The following is a 27,319-nucleotide window of genomic DNA, read 5'->3' as shown; positions in this document are numbered from 1 at the left end:
CACACTCGATTTGGTGGCACTAACGAAACTATACAATAAGTTTGGTGGTGATAGACTTCCGCAGCAAAGAGGGACAGATCACAACAGTGAGCATCCAGGATTTGGACATTGACATTGTGGGGGAGTACAAATACCTGAGTGTCCACCTCAACAACAAACTGGACTGGACAACCAATACAGATGCCCTGTTAAAAAAGGGCGAAAGTAATCTTCATCTTCAAAACGGAGGTCCTTAGCATATGTAGGACACTGCTGAAAACTTTTATGACTCTGTGGTTGCATCTCCAGTCTTTTACGCAGTGGTCTGCTGGGGCTGTGGAAGCTCTGAGAGGGACAGAAAGAGACTTCACAAATTGGTCAGGAGAGCTGGCTCCATCCTGGACTGCCCTCTGGACACCACTGAGGATGTAGGTGGGAGGAGGATGTTAGCCAAGCCGACATCAATAATGGACAACTCCTCTCACTCCCTGCATGACACAGTGGGGGCCCTCAGCAGCTCCTTCAGCAACAGACTGCTGCATTCACTCTGCAAGAAGGAACGCTACCGCAGGTCCTTCATACCAACACCTGTCAGAGTGTTCAACTCCAGCATTGCTTAATGTAGCAGTAGGTCCATATTCAGAATGTCTTTGAACTGATGTGTGACTTATCATACACAAATTACCTTGTGCAATATTACTTTTTTACTCTCTTTAAGTACTCCACCTTTGCATTTCCCTATTCTGTTGTTTTTTTCCTACTGCTATTGCCTGCTGCCTGTAACACCTAAATTGCCACGGCTGGGGATTAATATTCTTATCTTATCTTATCTTAAGCTTGATTGCCAACCTACAATTAACAGTGACAACAGGAGAAAAATAACTCTGCTTTTATGTGTAAAGCAAATCCACTTGCTCGGATGTTAAAAGGACACAGACAAGAACGTTCACACATCTTTACGGAAACAGATGACACAAATGAAAGGAACCCAGCTGTGATTCCAACCTTTCTGCTCTGAGGACGGCACAGTGCCAATCCCAATCCAGTCCAGTCCAGTAAATCCAGTCAAATCCAATCCAGACTGCTCCAATCCAAATCAGTTCAAAAGAGTTCAATCCCAGTCTAGACTGCTGATGAGGTGTGTGTTATACAGCTGAATCCACCAGAACAAGAGAGCAAGTAGACTTTGAGTTGAGATTGTGGATTCCTTGCTGGTGGGTGATGTACTGCGAGTTGGGCGCAGCTTGGTTTTGGCTCAACCATTTGCATCACGTAGGCCGGGTCACAAACTTTCTGATATTACGGAAAAGCAGTACACTGAAACATGTTTCTGCAAACGTTTTAGGTGAGCAATAGGCAGAATCTTGATTGATATTTAATAAGTACTATACTATAATGGCTGGAATCATTTGCGTAAAGTAGAGGTCGAGTCATGATTAGATATGGTAACTGGTCCATCAACTCGCCGTATCCATAATGCAACGTGCAGCTGGATCTCACGCACTCCACAGAAAACAAATAGGAACTGTCAACAAAAAACCCAGAACAGTACTAAATGGACTTTGGGTGAGATTGTTTTATTAATTAGTCCAGTCTGGTCTAGTGTAGTTCAAACATTCAGCACAGCTCACTTCTAGTGGTCTTTTCATGCATAGGAACACACAGTAGATATAGATTTTTTAAGATAAACTGTTTGTACATATAGCTTCCATTGGTGCACCAGATGTTCTCTGCACCTCAGACGCTTTATCTCAGCAACCACACCGTCTCCCTCTGTATTTTTCTTACTTTTATGAACTCCAGTGGTGTTTAGCTGTCATCCCAGGTCAACTCAGCCTTCAGCTCTAATTGCTGGTCCAACAGACCAGAAAATGCCCCTGGAATTACCATGCTGAGACAAATCAGCAAAGCTTACACTGCCTGCAGGCGTGGAGGCAAAAACAAAGTGTAAGCGGACAATTAGGCTATTTAACAGGTGTGGCAGAGTTGAAGATTTAACGGGAATGTACACATGCAGAGCAACTTCATGTACATGCAGACACAGGACAACAGATAAGAACACAATGTGCGTGCATGAAAATACAAATATGCACATACTATTAACGGGAGGAATTCTGTCAAAATGACCTTGTGGAACAGCAGCGTGTTCACACTTGCCTGTCTGCCTGGTTCTTACCGGTTCAGTGAATTCAGGGATAGCAACACGGTAGGTGAGAGGGTTGCAGTCGCGGGTGTTGTTCACCAAAACACAAGGCAGGAACATGGGGCCCAGGTCGTCCCCGTCCAGAACGTCCACCGTCAGAGTGGTGGTAGCTGTTCGTCTGTTTGGGGGGTATGGAGCGCGGTCCTGCGAGATGAACAAATGCTTTCAATTTCAGCCTTCAAACTCCCAGACGATTTGCTGCTCTGTGCACTGGGGCCGCACACGGCTTGAGCTAAAATCAATACAACATGTTAAAGCCATGACAGATCTCTGCAGCTGCTCTTCGGCATATATTACAGCGGTGACCGATTTGGAAGCTCACAGTCATGCATTAATTCTGTTTTTTGTCTTCATTTGTTTGGTCTACGGACTTGTGCTTCAAGCAGAACATTATCTAAATATTTTTTGCAGTAAATAAAGTGATTTATTTTTTTTTAATACACTGCATCAATACCACTGCATCAGCCAAGGAACATTTGAAAGTGACTAAATAAAACATTTGTCCTTTTCATGTATGTATATTTTGTTACATAATAAAGCCACATCCTTGAGCTTATAAGCTTGTACTCAGGTAAAAAGAAGCTCCCATTTGTCCAAGCACTGGAAAGAGAAAGATGTTATAATGAAAACAATACATCCAACATCAGACCATTTCATACCAGACGGAGCAGCACAACTCATCTACATTCCACTGAAGCTTTCCTTCTTAAGAAAATTATTCTTGGCAATAAAACATATCTTTACAACAGTTATCCTTCAAGACTCTCCTCGTGGTACTGTTGCTTCCCAGAGTGGTACCCAGAGCAGCACAGCACTTCAAAGATTCGCGATGTCAGTGTAATTGAACTCTTGACACAAGCGGCGCAGAGTTCTAGTAAATACCATGTCTTCTTTCTTTCCCTACTCTGACGTCCTCTTGCAAGAGAAAATGAAATCTCCCTGGAGGACCTCTTGCCAGGCGAAAGGGCTGAGTCTTTTGCTCCCTCATGCAGGAAATGGAGAGGATAGGAGATGGGTTGGCTGCTAAATGATTATCTGTCCTGCACTACTTCACCTCCTCCATTTTATAGTATAGCGTGCAATGTCTGACCACTGCTTGTTAGGGTGAGTGATTATGTCATCAGTGATCGGGAAGTGATTATAACAATATAATTATTTGAGGGTCTGTATATTGGGAGTCTCAGCTTTCAAACAATAAGGCTTTGAATCATGCAGCAGTGTGCATATACGAATGGGGAACTCTTATATCCCAATCTGGGTGTTTGTAGTCAAATTCTTGTCCAGTGGCTTTCACAGTGGCCCTTAGTCAATACACATTTGATGCTGCTTAATAGCTAACAGTACGGACCAGAGAAGGAACATAAAAATGTCTTCATTAGAATTCATACCGGCATTGTTAGGATTACTTGTTTTACACTATTTTCTCAGTCTCACTCTCATGTTGCCCCGTGAGAGTGTGAAGAAAAGTGCCCTCCCTCAAGTGAAATCCATAATTGAAACAACTCTGATATGCAAAGCTGCTCTGATAGACTACAAGCAGTTATCTCAGAACGTCTCAGAGATAGTTTCAATCACTTTCAACGAAAAAAAAAAAACGTAAGTAGTAATGAAACACTGGAGGCTTCAATCCTCTCGGCCTGACATTGCTGACTGTGAGCAATCTCTGAATTAGTGTCACTTGTTTGTGCACTGTCCTCATACTGACTGTCAATTGAGAAATGTCTAATTAGGTATTAAGCATCTCTCTTGTGATAAGACTGAAAGTGAAAAGGATGGTTTGCTAAATGATGACATTTTTGAATAAAGGAATATACGTCATTGAAAAGAAGGAAAAGAAGTAACGCAGGCCAGTGACCAGGCTCAAGGCTATTGAGCACATGTTCAAAACATTTGGCGCTAAAATAATTGAAAGATCTGAAATATGGTGGAAACACAAAATAGGTCCTTGAATGTTCACATTCTGCTCTCCAAATAGAAACAGCTGCTGCCCCTGAATACAAAGATTCAGTGGCAATAAGAGTTCAAGGCCAGTGGTGAAGTGCACAACGTCAAACAAAATGTACAAATCAGGTCCTATTCATTCTCTGTTGATATTAAGCACTTAATAGTCTTAACAATCAAATGCGATTGTGCTTGTGCAGATTAGCTCACTTACGTTGGCTTGGACCAAAACCAGGTAGCGAGTCCTCTCCTCATAGTTGAGCCTCTCGGCCAGAATAATGTGTCCTGAAAGGGTGTTTGCAACACTCACTGTTCTGTTCGAATCCTGGAAGAGGGAGAGAGTCCATGTGATAAGACAGAAAGAAAGGAGGATGTGCGCAATAGGTCATGATTGCTGAAGAAATTTACAATGGTGTAGAGGGTGTTTATCATGGCGTGACTTGTCCATATACCGGGTCATTGGGGTTGTAAAGTATGCTGTATTCTATATGTCCATTGGGCCCATCGTCAATGTCCGTAGCGCCGTTATTTCCTGAGAAGCCAGTAAAAATGGTTGTTCCAACTGGTGTGAGCTGGAAACAAATATGAGAGTGGGGGGAAAGAAAAGTCAACTGCTCAAACAGCCCCCTGTGAGTACAACATCTACTTACAGTCGAGAGCTCATGCATACAGCTATTACTGTTGCTGCTCCACCCCATTAGCAGACAAGCAGAAAGAAAACATCAAAAAGGGGAAATGTTGCAGTCAGCAGCAGTCTTACGCACACTGCTGACAGAATAACAAAAAGTAAGTATGAGAACCACCGCTGTTCCCCAGAGGCTTCAGCAAAGTCCACAGGACCAGGCAGTGGGCAGGAGAGCTTGTTCAGGGGAGACGTTGACAGCAATGTAGAATGACTCACTGTACTGTTGGGGCAGCTGCATATGGCTATGCTAACACACTGTGACAGGAACTTTGAACACGCAATGTACACGAGGTGTGAACAACAGAGACTAAAGTTGTGCTAGTCTTGAACTCTGCAGGGAATTATCTCCCAAACACAGAACACGTGACTGTAAATAAAGACTTGATGAATTGTCTTGAACCTATGCTGGTTTGTTCTGGCTGAAAGAGGCTGTCCTGTCTGGTGCTCAGTAGATGCATGTAACTGAATGCAGAGCAGGCTGCAACAAAATCCCCCAATGCCCTCCTGACCTGCCGGTTTGCATGAACACGAATGTGTCACATGTACAAACCTGAGGAAAAAGAACAGAGACTATATTGTATCTTACAGTAGAGCTTGGCACACTGAAAATGTTTTCTCTCGTCAGTGAGGGGGAAAAAAAGATTTACAAATCCTGCAGGAAACCGAAAACAGGAATCGCTCCCTCACCTCATTTACTGCAACATAGTAGCGTGGCTGCTGAAAGCGAGGGGTGTTGTCATTCCTGTCCCTCACAACAATCCGTACCTCGTGCAAAATGACAGTACCAACCAGCTCGTTGGTGCACTGGACCTGCACCACAATGGTGGTGATATAGTTCGGGGGCTGGGAGAGAGAGAGGAAAGACAGACTAGTTAGTTTAGTATTCGCAATGGAAGTTAACATACAGTCCTCCGCTTTGACTGCGGTCACAAGCTATTGCGATGTTTGTGTTTTTAATTTTAGCAATATCTTGCATTTTATCAAGAGTAATATGGATACTTTGGCAGAGATGATAAAATCAAAGCTCTACCAGCCTTCACTCAACAAACAATACATACAAATTGAATTAAAAAAGTCTGATTACCAGCATCAGCCGGTGTTGTTGCAGTATATTTCTTGTTATTAATTACTTCCTGCACCGCACTGTAGTAAACAAAACGTGACTGGTGTTATTTGCATTTGCACTGTGCATCATGATTCTGCTATTTTAAATATTACATGTGATAAATATTCAAATGTCTGATCAAACGACGGGCTGCTGCGAGCCTTGTGCCATGTTCTGTTCAAACGTACATTGGACAGCAGCTTGTGTTGTTGCCGCCGCTTCTTCTCAGACATCATCTGAATTTAGAAACAAGGATGATCTTGCCCTGTGGTGTAATGCAGCCTGGCTAACTTTTCCCTCCCCCTCTCACTTGGAAGAGGTTTGACTCCCATATGCTCCTCTACTGTTGTTACTTCTCCTGTTAATTGGCCATATTTCTGAGACGTTCCCATTAGTGGATTCCCATCAGCACTCTACCCTTAGTCCATATAATTTAACCACACACGTCCATAAGGGTTTCTTTCCCCAGCAGTCACAACACTTTACAGTGCTAACCTCTCACATCCTATCCTGTACCTTTTAGACTGATTCGTATTCTCTGCAGGTTTACTGTATACCCTGGAGAACTCAACAGAACATATTACATACAGACAGAGTGGGTGCATTTATTAATTTACTTTACATTTAGCACTGGGGCGAACTATAACGCTACACTACATTTAATATCTTTGCTCCTTCTTGCTAAACAGGAGTGAAAAACCTCATGAATTCAAATTTGTTATTAAAATGAAGGATTAAAGAGAGAACTGTTACTGTAAGATCAAACTCCTGTTAGAATCAAGGTTAAATGCCTTATTGTATTGATCATTTTCATCATGACTGCTATTATCAATCAAATTTGCAAGATGCTACTTTATGCCATCTCTCATGACAACTTTGATGCATCACCTTTCTTATCTGGTCATTGTTTGTGAGCAAGAGAGACAAGGACTGCAAAAGCAGGGTGCAGGTTGAGATCAGGTTTTTTAAGTATCCCGGTTATGTGCTGCATGTGCAAACACCATATCCAAGGATTCAGAAACCTGCAGAGGCCCTGGATATGCCTGCGGGAGTGCTCTGATAGAAACCAGGATTCTGTGGCATGTAAACACCTTATTCAGGTCGCTCATCGTTCTCTATTCTCCATGTGTGCAGGTGCTTCATCAAATCAAGTTATGAAGAAGTTAGTCAGTAATACAACAAATATGATGGGAAATGATGATGTATTGATGGCCATGAGGCATGGCATATATATATATACATATGTATATATATACACGTATATATACACGTATATATACATATGTATATATATATATATATATACGTATATATATATACATATATGTATATACACGTATATATATACATATATGTATATATACGTATATATATACGTATGTACATATATACGTATATATATATATATATATACACATTGACTTAACTTTCATGTTCAGTGAAAAGAGCCAAAATGAGTTCACCACAACTGAACAAAAAGTTAATTAAGGTACAAATTAAATGTTCTAAGGCTAAAAGAAAACTAGAATCTGTTAAAAAAAAATTTAATAGCCAATTGAAACATTTGAATATGCTTTATTCCTCCCGCATCATTTGGATGGCCCTCCACTGGCCTCAGAAATGACAAATAATGAGTTATTAGTAGATTTAAACAGCTCTGATAAAAACAAATGTGAAACAATCAACCCTGCTATGGTATCATACGCTATGACCCTGCTATGATTAACATATAAACAGCTACTGCGTGTGATGAGCTCATCCGAGGGAGGCAACGTATTCATGTGTGACGGAAATGATATTTAATTTAAAAACAGCAGTGAACGAGCGTTTCTCGCTTCAGATCATCGTCCTTAGTCCTGTACTCACGTCTCTGTCCAGAACGCGTCCTGTGCTGTTAAGGTAGAGCCTCTGTCGCGCTGGTTCCAGTATCACCCAGTAATCATAGTTGTCCAGCAACGTCAGCGAGATGGTTCTGCCTGGGTCTTGGGCACGGCCATTTATCTGCATGTTTTCCACCAAAACTGTACCTGTGAATGCAGAGCAGTTTCCATTTAATACGTGTTCCTCTTGTAGAAGGACAATTATTTATTCTTTCTTACAACATGTGAATAAATGATGAAGGGCATTTTACTGAAATGAAACAACGCTTATTTGAATAAAGGTTTTATCATATCTAAAACAGTAGTTGTCTAATTTCCTTTTCTGTGCAATATGCTTTTTTAATCTTGCAGTGGTGGAACATCCAGGAGGAAAATGGGATTTTTAAGTGGTTCCGCACTGACCAGTAAACAGCAGCTTTACTGACCGGCTGCTTCAGATCTCTGTAGAATATTCCACATTTGACATGGTAAAATCTATAAAATTGATAATTATCACCCTGGAGGGCACCAGCACTTTCTGGTTTATATTCCACAGCTTTTAATCAGTGACTGATTAAACTTTGCCACAACAGCCCTCTGGGACAACCCTCCCAAAGCCTGTTAAATCTGATTACATGACTCCTAAGTGGGCAAATTAGTGGATTTGTGGAAAAAAAAAAAAAAAAAAAACTGGTCGACTAAAGAAAGAAAGAAAGAAAAATCCAGTCTGGTATTTTAATTGAGATCAGTGGTGCAAAAAGGAATTCATAGTCATACTTGAGAAAAGGTCTGTTATGCTGGAAATGTCCCTGATGCCTACTGTCTCAAAAATTTCAGGTAATTTGAAAGTTGCATGCATATGACAAACATCTAAAGACATATATGTACAGTAGCAAAATATAACAACTACGTTAAATTGATATATTGCAGTCACTCCAATGGACTAATAATAATGAATAATAATGAAATATTCTTTATCTGCAGCTAAGAATTCATTTTTTAAATCCAACGAGTCAAATCCTGTTTAGCATCGTTTCTAATTACCTCCTCCGTACATCTTGGCTTGTAGGGTTTATATAATCACTGATGTGTATCGGAAAAATGTTACAGAGAGTCAGAGAAACCAGCCACAGCAGGAAACAACCACAAATCCAACCTAATTCTGCATGGATTGGGGAAATGTTGTAGGTCAAAAGGCGATTCTTGAAATAGCTCTTTGGTTTGTGCATCCCACCCATCTCCTGCCTGCTCGCGACATTCCACCAATCACATAACTACTTCAAGGCAACCACTCACACGCCAAAAGACAGACCTATGTCAGGGACAAAGTGCACAATGCTGCCGAAATCTCCACATTGCATTTGCAACCTCCTCAAGTGCTCTGACAACATACCAAATCCTTATTGTGACTGGATCAAACCACCTTAGAATTGCAGTGCATAATATCACTGAAAACGTATCTGTATTGAATCACGAGTGGCCAGACATATAATGAATGATCTAAAGGGTAGAGATATACACACCCCTATTTGTAACATACAGCAGCCCAATAATAACCATCATACACACAGGCAATATCTTCAATTTCCATCTCTGACACCAGGAAACACCAGTTTGTGGTAGACATACAGGATGTAGGAGTTGACTGGTTGAAATAAGCATCATCATCAGGATCGGATGGTCACTCAAGTCTTTATTTATTCAAATCCACCAGAGAATAAGCAAATACAAACACCAAGTTTCATCCAAACAAAACTACATTTGGATAGAATACATGATTTATGTGCGCATGCTGTAGAAAGAATGTGTTTCCACTCAGTTTCCACTCATTGGTACTTTTGCAAAGTGTGCCTCAGTTAATAGTAAGAGGGAAAAATGGCTTCAGTTTATGGTTGGATGTATAATTGGTAGATCATGTTTGTAACGACATGAAGGTCTTTTCAACTGAGCCACGTTGCTGTCGGAGCACACATGGGCGAAATCACAGCTGCTGTGCATGAAAACACACAGATTATGCTATTAAATATTCAGCTGTTTTTGGTTTTGATCGCCTTTCACTTTCTTCTCTGCATCACCTTAATTCATCCCCTTTGCTTTCAGCACATTTCACATGTACTTAACAATGTGCTCAAAGTGAGGCGGAGATTCTTCAAAGTACACCGTGTTTTAACAACAAAGGGGAAAAACTGAATCTCCCCAAGGGGATAAATAAAGTAGTTCTTCTTCGTCTTCTCCTTCTTCTCTGAAAAGTGAGTTTTGTTTCAAGATAATAACCTTAACCATACATAGATGTTGAAAAACTGTAGAGACTAAAAGCACTTGTCATGCCTCGCCAATCCACCAGCTGTAAAACCTAAGAGGGTGTTGGTATTTTAATGGGCTTTTTAATTACTGCCCATAACATCTTGTATTTTATCCTTTCATTAAATAGGTTTACCCATTTTGCAGAGCCACTCAGACTCTCAGATACTCGTGAAGGTGCAAGGATGGAGGTGTAATGGAAGCTTTTGCCTTATAATCATAATACCCACCGCTGCATTTTTAGCCACTATTAATGACTGCGCTCCCTGTTTGCAGCAGTCGGGGTTTGATGCATTTGTGTGTTGTAATCAGATGGACCTATAATTATCTGTCTCACTTGGGCTAAACTCCATCTGAAAAATGGATCTTCCAGGAATTTAATTTAAAAGTCAAAAGACCCCCCTGTTGCTGCCTCATTAATCTAAAACACAGCTTTTCATAAATACATCTGCCTCGGTAACTTGAGTGGTGAGCTACATCTTTTGGAAACTCTTGGGTCGTAAATTACGCCGCTGATAAAATTACAAGGGAGGGCACGGAGAGCCGCCTTTCTTTCTCAAGTTAATTGAACTTCAGCATTTCTGCTGTGGCAGCCAATACTCGCCCTGTTCTGGGCACTTCCTCTCTCAATCTCAGTCACACAGCAGCGGTGTTGTCCTCATCAGGCAAAAGGATGCAAGCCCTGTCAGATCTATACAAACAAGAGCAATCCAGAGTTCCAACATGCTTTATATGTATTTTATTTCCAAATAAATGAAATCACTCTCTCTTTAGTAGCCTGTGACTCAGTTAGGGTCATCTCCGGTCAGAAGCGCCTCTGATCTGAGCTTCACAGGGACAAACCCCACAGAGACAGCACAGAGGGCTTACTTTTATCCCAAATATCAATAATGTTGGCATTCATAGAGGATGGCACCAGATAAGTGTGGAGGCCTGTTACTGATAGGACTCCAGGTTCAGTATGAAAAAAAAAAAGTTACTTGCATTAAGGCCTATTGCTATTAGTATGGAGGCCTGTTTGAAATCCAGTATGCTTTGAGCTTAATCCATGATCTTATTTCATAAGAGGGTGCCACAGGGAAGCAAAGCAAAAGAAATAATTGCATATGGGAGCGCAAAAACAGCCAGTTCACTCACAACTAAAGTATATAGAGTATATAAAGTATATACAGCAACAAGCAAACAGCCTTAACTTTTTTTATTTAAATTGTTTTGTATCATTTAATCGCTACGAAAACCAAATGAGAAAAAAAAGATTTTTGTTCCTTCAGAAGAGAGCAGATAATAAGCTCACAGGTAGAGATAATGGCATGTTTTTGAAGGATGGGGCTAAGATTAATTTTGTGAGAAAATATTGCAAATGCTGCAATTATGTGCAATTATGACATACACGTAGCTCTCTTCTGAAAGTTGAAGGAAATAGGTTAACAACAATTTTCATTAAGTATGAAAGCTCTCTGTAACAGGTGTTTAATGGTTCTGTCACTCACAGTACCCTTTTTTTCTCTTTTAATGCGTCATTTGATCCCCTGTTGAAAAAGCATGTACCTGCTCCCAGTGACTTCAACAGTTTTGTACTGATCTCAAAGATCATTTTTGTGTGTAAAACTTCTGGACAGTTCAACATATCAACTTTTGGCTTTTATGAATGAGAACCCTACCGCGCATCTGGAAAGTTTCAGCCCATTGTGTTTACAATGCTGAAATAAACGAATGACCTTTTATCGACCAATGAGAGGAACGTTTTTCTCCATTTTTGCGCAACATGTGATACTGTTGCAGTGTTGCTTAGCAGCCAACCACTGGTGGTTATTACTAACACAATACTTTACTGTTCATGTCTAAACTCTGGGACTGAGTGGGACTGAGTCACTGTTTAGGTCATTTCAACAAATCTCCACAAGGACCCTCCATATTTGCAATCATAATATCTATTTCCATCTTGATATGAATGACACAGATTCACTTGGGCAATGAGCAAGCACAAATGTGCTGTGGCCACAGCTGTCTCTAGGACAGCCATTACTGCTGCTGTTCAATGCCAAAAAATCTTGAGATCCACATAACTGGCTTTGGTTAAAGATAACCAAAGCCCCTAATTTTTAACCCCCGAGTCTGTTACTCAGCACAGCAGAACAAACTGAACAAACTCAATTTGAATAAACTGACAACCAGTTGTCTAATCTTGCATCCGCTAACTTAAGAAAATTCAAAAGATTAAGCATTCCTTCCCAAAACAACCACATAGACTGCTATTTGTGTCTCTGAAAGTCCTGTCTGGAATACTGTAATTCCCATTTCTCTGGAAATGGTAAAAGGTTTCTTTCTGGCAGTAAAATGAGAGCATATTGGCCATATCCTGGCATCACTTCACTGGTTGCTCATTTTATAAGTGATTTTAAGATGTTACAGACTAGTTTTAAATCATGGGAGGTGCCAGCTTGCTGAGATCCTGTGAAGTTCCTGTTTTGGATGTTTAAAAGTCTCAAGACCAAACAAGATCAGCCAGTTTGAACAATGAACAGTCTTTAGAGCCCAAGACCATTTCTACTAACACCCTTAAATGTATACAGGCGTTTGCTCAAACCAAGCGAATGCATATGCAGGATGGTGGCGGAGGAGCCTCATAATGTTAATGTTCACATACTAAAATAAAAAAGAGACTAGAGGGCCTCAGATAAAGCTTGTAGGATTGTTCGACTTTTTCTAAGTAAAAACACAATATATTCTCTGAGCTGTTATTTACGCGTACTCTCCACCTGTCATGTGCGGTTGCTTTGCCCACACGCCGACTCAGGCACTGACTCATAAATACATACATGTTCACCAGCTGTCAAAGGGCCCACTGTGCAGCACACATTGCCAAAAGTAAAATGTGTAATACAGCTATGTCAAATTAGGAGGGACATAATATCACTGCCATCTTAGCACTCGAAATGCTTAATAAGCTGTAATTACTTTTGATATAATTTGACATGAAAAACATCTGTGTTTATTCATCACTGACAAAGTAAACCAGAGTCAAAGAGACTAAGGGAAAAAGCTGCAGCTGTTTAATTTAATAAACAGGGATCCCAAGAACAGTCCTAGGAAACAGCGTTGCAGCAATTGCTTCCTCTGGAGAAACGAAGTGTTTTAACATCCTCAAAGATGGGGTTAATTTCAGTCTGGGTGAAACCATTAACTTTTTCCCATCACTACGTGGATAGCCCAAAAAGAGCCCAAATGCGAGCGTTGTTTCCCGAATCAAAATTGAGGTATAAAAATCACCATGGTACAATAGCGTATTGATGTCAAACCTACTCTCAAGTACTCTTTCTATAATACATTTACGTGGCACTACTACCAAGAGAGGTCGCAAAGCAATTTGCATGCCAACAATGGAAAACCTGTAATAAGACTAATGTTCAGACCGACTTCATCCCTGCATTATTTGAATGAAGTCAATCTAGTTAAGTGGAGCTGCATACGAAAAAATGTTGAGCCTGGCTCAACACAATACAGTGTCGACGGTCAAGATGCTGTAGTGACATATCAAATACTCCGGCTACTGTCTGAAGTGAATGCATGTCTATGGTTTACCTAGCAATCACTGTAACGAAAGACAAAATAGTTACATCAAAATCCTGAACGTATCTGGTCATAAACCCAGCTGGTTGTGCAAATTGATGAAAAGTCAGTGGATTTACACTGATTACAACTAATCCTGTGGGAGACATAGATGTTTATGCCAAAATTTCATGGCAATCCATCCACTACTATAGTTCAAACATCGAAATGCAGTCATTTCGCAGTCTGTGTGCATGCATGTAAGCATGTACATGTATACAGAACACTGCGGTATATCAAGTAAAGAAGTTTATTCCACCACATACACTGAGTGTCCAGTCTTGATTTTAAGATATCATTATGAGATCAGGGGCACTCAACATTCAAAAGGAAGGAAGCAGTGTTGGCGGTAGCTCTACTACCAACAAAACCTTAATTTATTCTGATGATAACAGATGACCTGAGACTAGAGTAGAGCTCAGTGTGTTCACCTGAATAACAGAGATGCAGCCACACTGCTGCAGGGCATTATAAGATTGGAGAAGAGCTTGACAATCAGCTCCAGCGTATATCGACAGCAAGCGCAGGAAGGGCAAGGTCAGTCTCGCATAGCCAGACCTATCCCCACAGTGCCGGAGAAGGGTCTGGCTGCACCCATTTCCATTCTGGTAGAGGTGGGAAAAAAGGCTCTGGCTTGTTTGGATTTCTTTAAACCAATCACAACAGTGGTGCAAAGCACAGGATGCAGCCACAGCGCTCTTGCTAAATAGTCTCAGGGGAGAACTTTTATAGTTAGAAAATTTGTATGTGGGCAGGTGTGACCGAAGACCCTGCAAAAGACAGCTGTTTGCAGCTACTTGCTTGTTTACATTCTTAACGTTTGCAACCAGGTTAGGGTATCTTGGCATTTTGCACAAGCTGGAAACTTCTGATGGGTAAACTGGAGAAAGGATTACTACAGCGACCAAGCCCAGATGATACTTGATACTTGTTGATCCAAAATTACTAATAAACATACAAAAGCAACACATTTCTTTGACTATATCGAGCAGCAGCAGGAGCTTTATTGTCTGCCTATATCCTCCAATAATCTGGCCCAATCTTAAGTAAGATTTGCGTGCAGTTTTTAAAGCAGGATCTCACGCCTCTGCAAGATTCAGGCTGGTCTGGAAATAATGAGCATAATCAGAAGGATGGAAGAAGGAACGCCCTGGGCTGGTTGCCAGTTGCAGCTATTTGCAGATACCTGTACCCATGTAGATTTCTGTCTCCAGTTCACAGTGTTGGTAACTTGCACTTGTTGTTGAGCAGGTTGGTTTTAGTTGAAACAAGTATTTTCAGCTTCCAAAAGTTTGTTGGCATCACCCGCCATAAATGAAGATGAAATAATATGAATAAGCCTGGAAGATCCATTTCACATGTTCCACTTTATGTATGCACCGTACCGTAGGTACAACACGCCACGGACTGTGGCTCAGTAGGTAGAGCAGCCGCCCACTTATCAGAAAGTCGGTGGTTTGATCGCTGACCTCGGCAGTTAACATGTCGAAGTATCCTTGAACAAGATAATGAAGTTGCTTCGGATGTTGTGCATCGGTGTGTAAATGTGTTAATGCTTATAATGAGCAGGTGGGTGAATGCAGGCCCGTGTTGTAAAGCGCTTGAGTGGTTGAAAGACGATAAAAGCGCTGTATACAGTCCATTTACAAGGCTTGTTATGATTTGTCAGTTTATTTTAATAATGGCTGCTCGAGTTGAAGACATATAAAATATTAAAATGTTTCACACATTTGCAAATGAATAAAAAAAATGGTTTTGATTACAAGACCTTATTTTATTCTCTTGACAAGATGAGGATGCTGGGATCAGCATGGAAATAGAGCAATTACAGTGGTGACAGATGTCACACTGTAATCAAGTCAAACTAATGCGCAAACAAATGTAACAAATTAGTATTTAATTTAGTTTCACCCACATGTGCCACAAGGTCAGGATTATTCCAGTTCTCTTTGTGTAATAATGATATTCCTTTTCAAACAGGCAAATTGGTTCAGCCAAAGAGTTTTGACAGTGCAACTTGCATAAATGCATAACAATGTGAGGTGGTTTTGTTTTGTAGACCTATCATTGCAGGACAGTGATACGTCATTTACATAAGAATCAAGTCATGCGTTAGGCTCTCCAGGAGAGGAACATGGCTGCTTTGTTACAGGAGGGATGTGTGGTGAAAGAAGAGATGGGCAACACAGACTTAATGGATGATGCTGAAAAAGTACATTAAACCATCAGCACTGGCTCAGCACAGCATTAAAATAGAGACCAAGGCTGTTGTTGCTTCAACTGCTAAAGAACAATAAAAGTACACTCTCACAGCTTATTTCTCTTCCAAGTAGTCCACTGGATTCAAGTATATGGTTCAGTATATATAAATATCCTATACTATATACCATATATGAGATAATCTGCACCAGCGTCCTCAAACACGTCCTTGTCAAAACAAGGACAATCATCATAACACAGTGCTATTGATACAACGTAGATACTGGATTGTATGGAGCATGGTGTGTGATCCATGCACACCGTTTTATTAAAAGCATTTTACTGTTAGAAGAGCTGAGACAGCTAAGCCTTAAGATAGCACTTGATGTTGGAAGCTCTGTTGGGTGAACAATATGTAACAATCCATGTAGGTAAACTCTGCAGGCAGAAAAGTGATGGTACAATATAAAATTACTCTGCAGATGTGTGCTGTCTGGTACCATTCCTAAAAACTAAGGCCACGTGTCACATTTTATGACTTTTGGAAAGGGTGTAATGCATTCGTGTAGATCCTTGATAAGGTCACTGACTTCCCAGTACAGTGCAGACGTCAGTGGATGGTACATCATGTTTAACATGTGGAATTATCCAGGCTTACTTATAATGAGCATCCCAGGCAGTCCAAGACCTTCATCTTCTCCCTCAAAGCCCTTTAAACAGGTCCAAACCTTAAATCGAGAAGCTGTTGCCAGCATTGAAAGAGCATTCGTTACCTTGAGAAACATTAAGTGGTACGTGACACCCAGCTCTGATGAAAAAAGAACAGCCTCGATCTCTGACTCAAGTTTTATCAATGCTTATAAATACCAAATAGCTTTGCATTTGTCCACACTGCTATGGTGATCCATCTCTGACTACATCCACAAATTTTTAGCACATAAACAGCAGGGCACGTCTTTCATTGCTCTGCCAAAGAAAGTGCTCAAATGCATTGAATAATATTCTGGTTGTTCAGACATACTCCATCGACAATGAAAAGGAAACTAACTTTGCACATTCCCACAATGTTAGCTATAAAGATATCCGATTGGAACTGACTCCTTTGCCATCATTTTAAAGCAGTTCTTTATGCAACTGTACATTGGAACGACATCAGAGACAGGGCAAACTCATCTCTCTTGTTCCAGCTTTGGTAGCAAGTGATGAAGATTCCCCAAAACAGCTTAAGCTGTTGAAGTGCATGAGTACAGCACTGATTTTTTTTTTTTTTTTTTTATTCTGACAGCTAGATTTACACTGTTTCCTGATCACATTAAGTGATTAAGTTATATTTCTGGAAAAACTCTAAAATTCAAACATTTCTAATCCAAAAACGGACATGTTCTCTCTGAAGAATATGTAATTCTCGAAGATGAATACACTGCCTAAAATATTCTGTTGGGATCGTGCTGAGTTGTCCCATGTGGACAAGAATAGTTTTGTGTGACACATTTTGCAAGAGCTCCAGTGTAGTATGCAATAACCACATTCAAACCTAAGAATGGGAGCTGGTTCTCAGCATGACTGAAGACTTTGTACTTTCTGACTGTACTGACCTGCTGCTAAACCTGTAGTGAGTAAAAACACTCTGATTAGCTTAAAGTCCCATCACAGCCTCTGTCAGACAGGCAGAATCAAGGCTCTTAACAATGCAAGCTCAAGTAACACATTTAATTGTCAGCTTCCGGCAGTAAAATAAGTTCAGAAATATGTGACTGGGAAAGGCATCACAAGAAACATGGCACCCATCGCTAGATCTCCGATTTCTTGGCCATTAGCTGCGTTTTGTGTGAAGAAAGTGCTCTCACACAACAGAGCCTGTCCTCCAGCTGTCCAAATACTATGCTGAAATGTCACATATAGCATCACAAATGCACTTAAGGTGTTCCAGCCTTTGTTAAGAAATCTGATAAAGTGTGGGAGAAATCTCATCACTGATCAAACACAGGTTTTATTCTAACCAGGTTACTGCAGTGCATGTAAACAGAAGACATCGCCAGCCTACCTTTCAGTCTCAATGTGGTCTGTGATGACAGGTGTTTCACCCCATCCCGCCTCATTTCGAACTCACTATCAATACCTTACTAACATCTGATCTAGCAGCTCTGTGAGGCTGTACTTAGGCACAGGAAAAGCTGAGGTATCACAATAAAGATTTATCCTGCCGGGATCATGAATGTACTTAATTTTATGGCAAGTCATCCAGTGTGCATAGACAAACATTTCAAGCAAAACCAAAAATGTCAACCGCTAGAAGTGGCGCTAGAAGTCACCACAATCATTAGGATTCGCTGGTTGTAATACTGTCTGTATAAGATTTTCTGCAAACATCTACTAGATATTAAGGTATTTCTCTAAATAAGGGACACAGTCAACAGGTTGTGGATGAAAAGTCAGGGGGATCCCACTAGGTTTCATCCTCTTGAGACCACAAATGTCTGTACCAAATGTACCAGCAATCAGCAGTTTAGACCAGTGGACAGACCAACCGATCAACATTGACTTCCCTGGAGCCAAGACACTTAAACAGCACTTCTCAGCAGTCAGCAGACTTCTACAGCCTTTCTTCATTAACTTTCATGGTCAAGTGGCCAGGGTGGATATCAATGGTGCATTGTTGCAGAGTAACTGACGGCGGCTGTAAAACACTTTGTTGGACAGGGTTAGTGAGTTAAACCTCGAGCTACTAAATAAACCTGTAATTGCTCCCAGCGAGTGAATCAGAGGTAAATTGTAAAGCACTTTGTCCTTGAAAATCATTAGATATGTTAAGTTCAGTCCATTTACCGCCACCATTTTACCACCATGGCTGTTAATCCAAAGTCAAAGTGGGAGTGTGGTCATTGTATCATCGTGAATCTGCACAGCAGCCTGTCTATTGTTGAACAGCACATACTGTGTTCTGCTAGGACATTTGTATTGCGTGAAAATTAGATCCAAACAAGAAATATGAATGACCAATCATTTTAATGTCTGTGCAGCCTAATGTGAGGATTAAACTAATCCAGAATCTCATTACAATATGCTGGAAATTAATTGGCGAATGCTCCGTATCTTATTAACAGAGGAATGCAAATTAAAAAGCCGACAAACACGAATAAATCCAACAATACAGTCAGCATCTAAACAAGCATAAAGAGCAGGTTTAAATGAGGTCAAAAAAGAAAAGCACACACAAGCATATAGTATGTGTTTCTTTACAAAATTCAATTGTTATCTTTCTGCAGTATACTGGAGAAACATAAATCCACTAATAAGTCTTACAAGTTGTGATATAATGTGGAATATATAATCAATATTTCACAAAACGTTCAGCAAAAACATGGTCCTTTCTGTTGACAAGGAGCTGTGTGCGACTCCAAAGACTCACAGAGGCTTCGTTTAACCTCAGTGTCACTGCAGCGTTAACAGTTATGTGCCAGAAAATGCCAGTATCATTAAAATCGCCCCAAGTATTATTCTGGTGTCCGCAAACTTGGCATCAATGTTTCAGTGGAACAGCTCTGGGATCTCGCTATATGCTGCCATCAATCCAGTGTTCGCTCTGGAGCTTTGGGGGAGGAAAAACTCTTTGAATGTCAAGTGAGCTACAATATAAAAGGGTAGATTTTGTGATTAAAAATCTCATTGCATAATGTGTGAAGAATTTTCACTGTTTGTGCAGCAGATTTCATTGTGGTGTTGCTCAGGCAGAGGCCATCAAGTTACTTTTTACATACTGCGGCGATCTCCCCACTCGTCTCCGCCACAGCACAGCGTGGAAAACCAGCAACTGTCATTCTGCTCTATAGTCACTTCACGTACATTGGGGGAGATGCTGCAGTGGAAGAACACTGGGATTCCCTTAGAGAGATGTGAATAAAAAAAAAAAAAAACACACATATTCTGTGATGACACTATTAATCTAAGATGACAATCTCACCATATTCTGGGGAAAACCAGCTGAATAATGCAGGGAGGGTTGTACGCTCTCACCAGGACCAGCTCTCATAAAAAAGACATTTCTTTCAGTCACCTCTTATAACAAGATCTGATGACAGGAAAATTGTTTGGGTGGATTTAGCCCAGACCAATTACTTAACATTTTGTTATTTTCTCTGATCATGCATGAAAACATTAAATTTGATTAAGCAATTTTATCCAGAGATTATTTGCATCCCAGATAGCATTTTACACTGATATTTAAAGCCTCAGAGAATGCTCATGCAAATAATGACACAGCGCAGCCCAACACATGAAAGGAAAACGGGAAAGGAAGTAATTATACTGACCGTTTATCTACACAATCTTCTGTAATTGCTGTTTTTATTCGCACATCAAACGCTAAAATATGTTCTCCACTTCTAAAGAAAAACAGTAGCATTAACATGACTATTAGCCTAATTAGGGGCAAATGAATGAGGAGGTACAGGCTGTCGCAGGCCACTTCAAACCTGATAGACAAAGACCTTCAGATGGCGTTTACCATAAATCATGTTGTGTAAAAAAAAACAAAAAAACAAACCATACAAAAATATAGATGCTGTCCTGAGGTAGACTGTAACCCTCTGCATGCCCCGCCCTCCTGTTTTGCTCTCTAATCCACAAGGAACAGGTGCTGTGCACTAATCCCTGCCTCTCAGCTCTACTCCAATTATGTATTGATGACCTAGCAATCATCAGAACTGAAGGCGAACATAGAATTGAACAAAGAGTATGTGTGTGTTTGTGTGTGTGTGTGTGTGTGTGTGTGTGTGTGTGTGTGTGTGTAAGGCAACAGTGAGAATGGTTTCAAACCTTAATCACAGAAAGAAAGTGGAAATCATAGACAAGTGCAACATGTCCCCCAGGTATCATTCACTCACACAGATGAACAAACACCGCAACTGCACACACACACACTTCGCAAGCGCTCAGTTGTGTGTGCACGCAGAACAGCAGTGCTCGTTTTGTTTGAGTAACAGATTCACAGCTCCACAAAATCAAATTGGCCACTTGGGTAGCTGCAGCCCGATTTGCCCAGATGTTTTCTGAACTGTTAAGATGCAATTATTAGGCAGAACAAGAACGTTCAAAGTCCTGATCAGCAAAATTGAAGCCAACCTTGCGAGGATATCGAACATTTTCGATTCAAGCTGTTGAAAACCAACCTGCTCATCAAAGCGAATGCAGAGGATCAGATATTAGACTTAAAAATATGACTTTTTTTAATATTCAGTGAAAAAAAAAAAGACCAATCCCCAAACATCCCGCTCTGAGATGCAATGCAAACCCCAGATTAGAGGGAGTAAAGGGTTAGGGTGGGTGTTGGGACACAGTTAGTGGGGCTCAGGGGTTTTATACACTACTGCCTGCACACCACCACTGAATGTTGGTACTGGACTGGGATATATATTACTATGTATAAATTTGATGATTTGACTGTTTTGTTTTTGTTTGGGTGTATTAATAATTTAATAGTGAGATATTTGTAACCACATCAAAAATGAGATGTATTGTGAGGACAGACTGTTTGAACAGCAGAGGCTTGATGCACCATTTTCATATTTAAGCAATGAAATTGGTTGGAACTTTAAATATCTTTTTTCAAGAATAATATATTCAGCTGAAATGCAGCACGGTGGCCAACAGTTAGTTAACTCTGTTCACTTGTGGCAAATGATGGAGCAACGTGCCTCGTTCTGCTCTTGAGCCCGGGATCAAAACTTTTTCCCCCCACTTGGCAAAAAGGTTGCAAATTATGCCCTCGCTGTTTGTAAAGCACTACACTGAAAGCCCTATACATCAATTTGCTCCCTTGCTGACAACTACTATTGTTTGAAACCAGTGGAATTCAGGACTACAGGTGCTTGCAAGCAAGGCAGAGTGCTACATCTTTGAGGGTGTCTAACTGGAGTGTTAGCCCACTGTTGGTCTGAACTTGGAGGAGATGTTTGTGTCATCCAGGTGCAGCTAATGGAAAATTACAGACTCCTCATGTCTGAGGAAGTTCAATTGTAATTACAAAACCTGACACGATATTTGAGCTACACATTTAATTTCCAGCCAGCGCATTTATTCTTAAAATGCGCCCGACAACTTAATATTCTGATTTAATATCCACTGTCCAAAAGAAGCATTACAAATTCAAAGATAATTTCTCACAGTATTAATCACTCTCCGTATTTTAAGGGTTAGGACTCTCTACAGGTGCATAAAAATGATTCATGGTTCATATGGTGCACATGAACGGATAATATCACTCCTACAATTGGCTAGATGTTGTGTCTGGAAATATGGGACCAAAAAAAGAAGTAGACACCGAGAGAGGGAAGCGCTTTCATGTTAATGTAAAGGAATGAAGCAACAGAGAGTATGATCGAACTAATGACAAGCTCGATTGAGAGAAACAGGGTGAGGGATTGAATTAACTTTAAGGAGAGAAGCTAATGAGTCCATGGTGGCTGAGGAAAACACTCACATAGGCTGGCTCGTCTCATTAATTGTTTAAGCCTGCTCACGCATTTAAGAGTTTCTAGACCTGCCTTCAAGCCCTTTGAATACTGGAGGCAAAGCAGTAGACACAGGACCTGGTATTATGCTCAGGAGGAAAAGCCTGCGTTGCTCATCCTGGATGAGATGAGAGACCTTTAAACTCCATGGTATTTAGCATCTGCACCCTACATTTTTTCTGTTTGCCATCATTCAGCTCTGTCAGATCTTATAATGCTGTGTCAAGGCTGCTCTGCGGCCAGTCGTCTTGGGTCTAAAAACAGAAGTGCAGAGTCTAAACACGACACGCAAATAAGACGACGAAGCAAGGAGTTGACAATAGACCAGAGAAAGCAGCCGAAACTCTGCAGATGTTTTCAGCGGCTCACTTTGTTCGACTTCAGACAGGCTGTGGCGCAGTTGTCACTTCATTTTCCAGCAGACGGAGCTTTGTGTGGTTGACTTTGGTGCACACTCAGACATGAGTGTGAAGAGGCAGAGGCGAGACGAGGATATTGTTTCCTCCTAAAAGAGTGTACTTTCATCACATGAGTGATGGGTCTGAGTACCTGGAACAGCGAAAGGGCATGAAGTGATGGAAGGGTTAGGAGCGCTTTGTGTTGGAGTGCAGCTCTCAGATAACATTTTCTCCACTATCTTATTCAAATGAAGAGCTTTATTTTATTTTTTTTTCATGAATCCACTGCAGATATAATGATGCAAATATGAAGCCAATGCAAATTGAACTGGGCTTAAATTACCATAAAATAATCTCCAAAACTTTAAAGTGGAGAGAAGTAAGCTGTTAATTTGCCTCATTCCCCGCTGTGCTTTTCAGTAGGTCATAATATCAACAGCTTGTGGCGCTAACATGAAGTTTTAATCATTATTTTTCACAGTTTCAACACTGGTGATGAATTCGGCCTTAATTAAGGGCTTATATTGAATCAATCAAATAGTTTGTCATAACAATTACTGCAAGGCTGTCTAGGTATATTGCAGTGGTTATAGGTTAAAGTTGGACCACCACCTGTGCAAGTGCATGCAAGGCAAGATCTCACACTTCACTGGCAGGGAAAATGCAAACATTAAACAGTTTTAAAAAACAATTTAATTCCTAAGGTGTCGATGGATGAAACAGTAGTTGAGAGAAGTTGCAATAACCAAAGGAATCCTCCAAAGCTGACAGCATTGCATTCCTCTGCGGCTGGTGAATAGCTTCAATTACCCATCAAACCACCTGTTTTGAACATTAAGTGCACCCAGAGGGTAATGTTTGAGGTCAAGCACGCATTTTAGTAACTGATACCATCACTTGCATCATCAGCCTATGGAGGATTTTTCACTCTGATTGCCTCATTCAAGTGGATGTCAGCCTTCCTCAAGTCACATTCATTCATTGGCACTGAGAGTAAATCCACCTTGGCAGATACACAACATAAAAGAAAGCTGCATTGACTAATTTTTAATAAAGCCCCTCAGCAACACTCTTTCTGATTTCCTATAAGCTGTTGCTCAATATGCAGGGGGTCAAGAGCATCCTCGCACGCTTCAGGCAACAGTTGATACAAATCATGAATTTACAGAGACAAGATAAAAGCTACGAGACGGCATCCTCATTTATGGACACGCTGACTTCCCAGTGCTGTTGTAGGAAGCTTTCTGTCACTGAGAACATACACCGTCTCTCTTTCCCCCTTCCTCATATCCAGCTGCCCCTTTCCTATGAGATAGAAGTCTTTTCAATCTGATTAACTGCTTTTGGATTTAGCTCACAGGCTGAATGAGCAAAGGGGCCTACAGAAAGAAAAACAAGCTCCGTCTTCCCCCTGCAAGTGAGTGAGACTTTATGTGTTGTGTCTGGCACCTGTCAGTGGGTCTGCAGAAGCAGCAGCTTGGATAAATTAAACATGTTACGCTTCATTTGAGCAACTGGGTTGCTATCCCCTCGTGACTTCCTGTTTCTCTAAAGTGAAAACCTCCAAGAATAAAACCCAGCAAGCTTAGAATGAAAAGAAAGGCTAAAAGAACCAAGAAAACTCGCTTATATCACAATGTCTATAACTGAGTCAAATATAATTCCACCTGAGACAATCAATGAACGGTCTATTGATGAGACACAGTGCCTTGACAATTGCAAATGTCATCATGTTTCTGAGCAACGCAGCTCTTCCAGAGGGAACCCTGCACTCTCTTGGCTCCACTGGCTGGTGTTAAATTTGTTCTTCTGAGGAGCCAAGGGAAACAGATTACACATTTATTTGTTTGTCTATCTTTTCTGACCTCAACCAAACAAAGCCAGACAGACGGGTGATTATGTTGTTTGCTTCCCCATTCACTGACATGAATGACCATAAAGGCAAATGCTCAAAAAAGATGGAATCTTATTATGTGCCATTTGTATGGTTTCTGTGTGACAGACGAGAAGAGATGAAACACATTTAGAAGGATAATTGCTTTGGTCAATAACGGCGGGTTGCCTGTTTTACATTCCATTATGGGGACGACGGGCTCTGGGCCGTTTCATCAAGGAGAGATAAATAAAAGGATGGTGGAGCCAGAAGAGACCCATATCCCAGGTAAATGAGTGCTTTATGAGGAAGATTAGCGCAAATCCCTCACACACGCCGCATCGGCACACGTGGGGCGAGGGAGGCTTTTGGATGCAGGCTTGGCTACCTCCATCTCACACATTCCCCCGGCAATCGATCAAAGCCCCAACTCACAGCTGCACACACACACACACACACACACAGAGGAAGGAGTAGGTGAGACAGTATGACAGCCTGAATTGGAGGCTATTGCGTTGACGAATGACGGCCTCATCTGACACAGAGCCACCCAATAATACTCATGGGATACAAATATGCACATACTGTAAGGTGTATGCATATGTAAACACACACACACACACACACACACACACACACACACACACACAAGAATTGTCTCTGTAAGACACACAACCACCCACAAAGCAGTGCCCCAGCACATATAGCAGGGAAGCGGACCATCTGTGAAATAGTACCCTGATTGTACAAACAAGCTCTGGATTCTATCTTCAGTGAGAGCTGCTCATTAAACTCTATTAACCTGCAGCACTAATATCTGCAGGGAGAAGTGAGTGAGACGAGCACACACCTGGTCCATTTAGGGAAATGCACTTCTCATTCCCTCAATGAACATATAGCTCCTCCCCAGCCTCACACACGCACACACAAACACATATATATTCACACAGACACAGACAAGGCAACAACAAAACACAGATGGCAAATGCTCAACACTCACAGCAAAGAGCTATGAGAATAAAACGAGAGGGAATTTAGAGGGGGCTGATAAGTGGGTGCAGGTGATGGAGAGGCCAGAAGACAATGGAGAAGGAAAGGAACAGGAAACAGAGAAGCAGAATGGTTTCACCTGACACACTCCAGAGCTGCATGTCTGCTCTATGCATTCATGTATTGCTGTAGCACAGGTATACCACAGTAAAGACAACCTGTGTGGGGAGCAGACTACTCATTACTGGAGCCCCATGTCACGTCTGTATGCCAAACACCATCTGTATTCACTCACTCAGACACGCACACACACACAAACGTACACACTTCCGAGTTGCCCTGGGAGAGCAGCGCAAATATGCACACCAAGAACAACTAGAATTTATTTGTCTTTAATTTAAAATGCAATCAAAGTGACAATCCAATATGTCTGACAAAACATCTCCTATAACCAACCCACCCCAAGAGCCATCAGCTGAGCGACTGTACTCTATTACACTACAGCACTGAGCAATCCCAACAGGGGAAGTATTAATATGTATAGCATTACCAAAGCAACGATCACTGTAACACACAAACAATCCCAGCAGTGTAATCCACGCCACTTGAGTGCAGAATCATTTACCATAGTGGAATACAGAATGAAGTGGAGGAAAACTAAGCGAGGAGCGTAGGTGGGCGACTGCTTGGTACATACCGTTGGGGCTCTCCTCATCAATGGTCACTATGGTTGCAGGGGGGCCTGGCCGGGACAGCTTACACTCTGCATACCCAAAAAGAAAAAGCAAATTAGAATAGAAGAAGCTCAATTTCTGTTTGCTTTATCTAAGCAATTTACTTTGTAATTCCACTGGTATATTGTGCTTCATGGCAGCTTATGAAAATGACTGCATATTTTAGAACTGCAAATAGATTTAGTCCTGAGGCTAAACTGTGAAAGTACATTTACTTGAGTACTATACTTAATATTCTACTACATTTAAGAGGGAGACATTGGACGTTTTACTTCACTGCATGTATTTTGCAGCTATAATCAAACATTTCACCTTTCAAGCAAAGCATCTCACACTGTAAGCTTGTAAAATACAGTGCATTGTTATAGGCCAAACCAGTGTTTTCCAAGCAATTTAACTTAGGGCACATTTCATATGTTTATGAGGTTTTAGCAGTGCCATTACAGAAACATTTTCCCATGGTTTAATTAAATGACTGTTTGAGGCTGAAAGAGGTAAAAATCCTCCAATATTCCACCAAAAAAAAGCAACAATTACACAAAAAGTCCCAAAAACATCTCCTTAAAAATATGTAGCAGAACTTTGCTTTTCGTCTCTCTTCCCCTATTAATCCTCTCTGGACCCACTAGACCAAGGAACCTAACTTTATATATAAAGAATTAAAACTATCTATATCTCGACCAGCTTCAGCAGTGAAACACTACTCACAGTATTAATAATTTAACAATTTAATATATAATAATGCATTAGTCAAGGAGCTGTCTCTCAGCAGGAGTATTTTCACTTAAAGTGCAGTTTTTTTGAATGGCCTGATGTACAGTATTGCCTGAATAAAGCCCACAGCAACGCTAGAACAACACTGTAAAAACAACCTGACATTGTAAATATTTCATTGGTCTGAGGAAATAAACCTCAAAACGTTGCTTCAGTGTCT

General features: G+C 40.9%; 1 protein-coding gene across 1 annotated transcript in view; it reads right to left on the bottom strand.

Moving 5' to 3' along the window:
- The window catches only part of pcdh15a (protocadherin-related 15a), a 140,950-nt gene that overhangs the window by 100,429 nt on the left and 13,202 nt on the right, over window positions 1-27,319 (bottom strand). The window contains exons 2-7 of the mRNA XM_041947023.1: window positions 26,349-26,414; window positions 7,780-7,940; window positions 5,496-5,651; window positions 4,576-4,695; window positions 4,338-4,448; window positions 2,156-2,326 (exon numbers count right to left, since the gene is read on the bottom strand). Coding sequence (XP_041802957.1) covers window positions 2,156-2,326; window positions 4,338-4,448; window positions 4,576-4,695; window positions 5,496-5,651; window positions 7,780-7,940; window positions 26,349-26,414 — 785 coding nt within the window. The remainder of the gene's footprint in view (window positions 1-2,155; window positions 2,327-4,337; window positions 4,449-4,575; window positions 4,696-5,495; window positions 5,652-7,779; window positions 7,941-26,348; window positions 26,415-27,319) is intronic.

The sequence above is a fragment of the Chelmon rostratus genome, chromosome 11, assembly GCF_017976325.1.
Source record: "Chelmon rostratus isolate fCheRos1 chromosome 11, fCheRos1.pri, whole genome shotgun sequence".
NCBI classification, from domain to species: Eukaryota; Metazoa; Chordata; class Actinopteri; order Chaetodontiformes; family Chaetodontidae; genus Chelmon; species Chelmon rostratus.
Note: the sequence above shows the minus strand (reverse complement) of the source record. Positions and strands in the feature narration are given on the sequence as shown.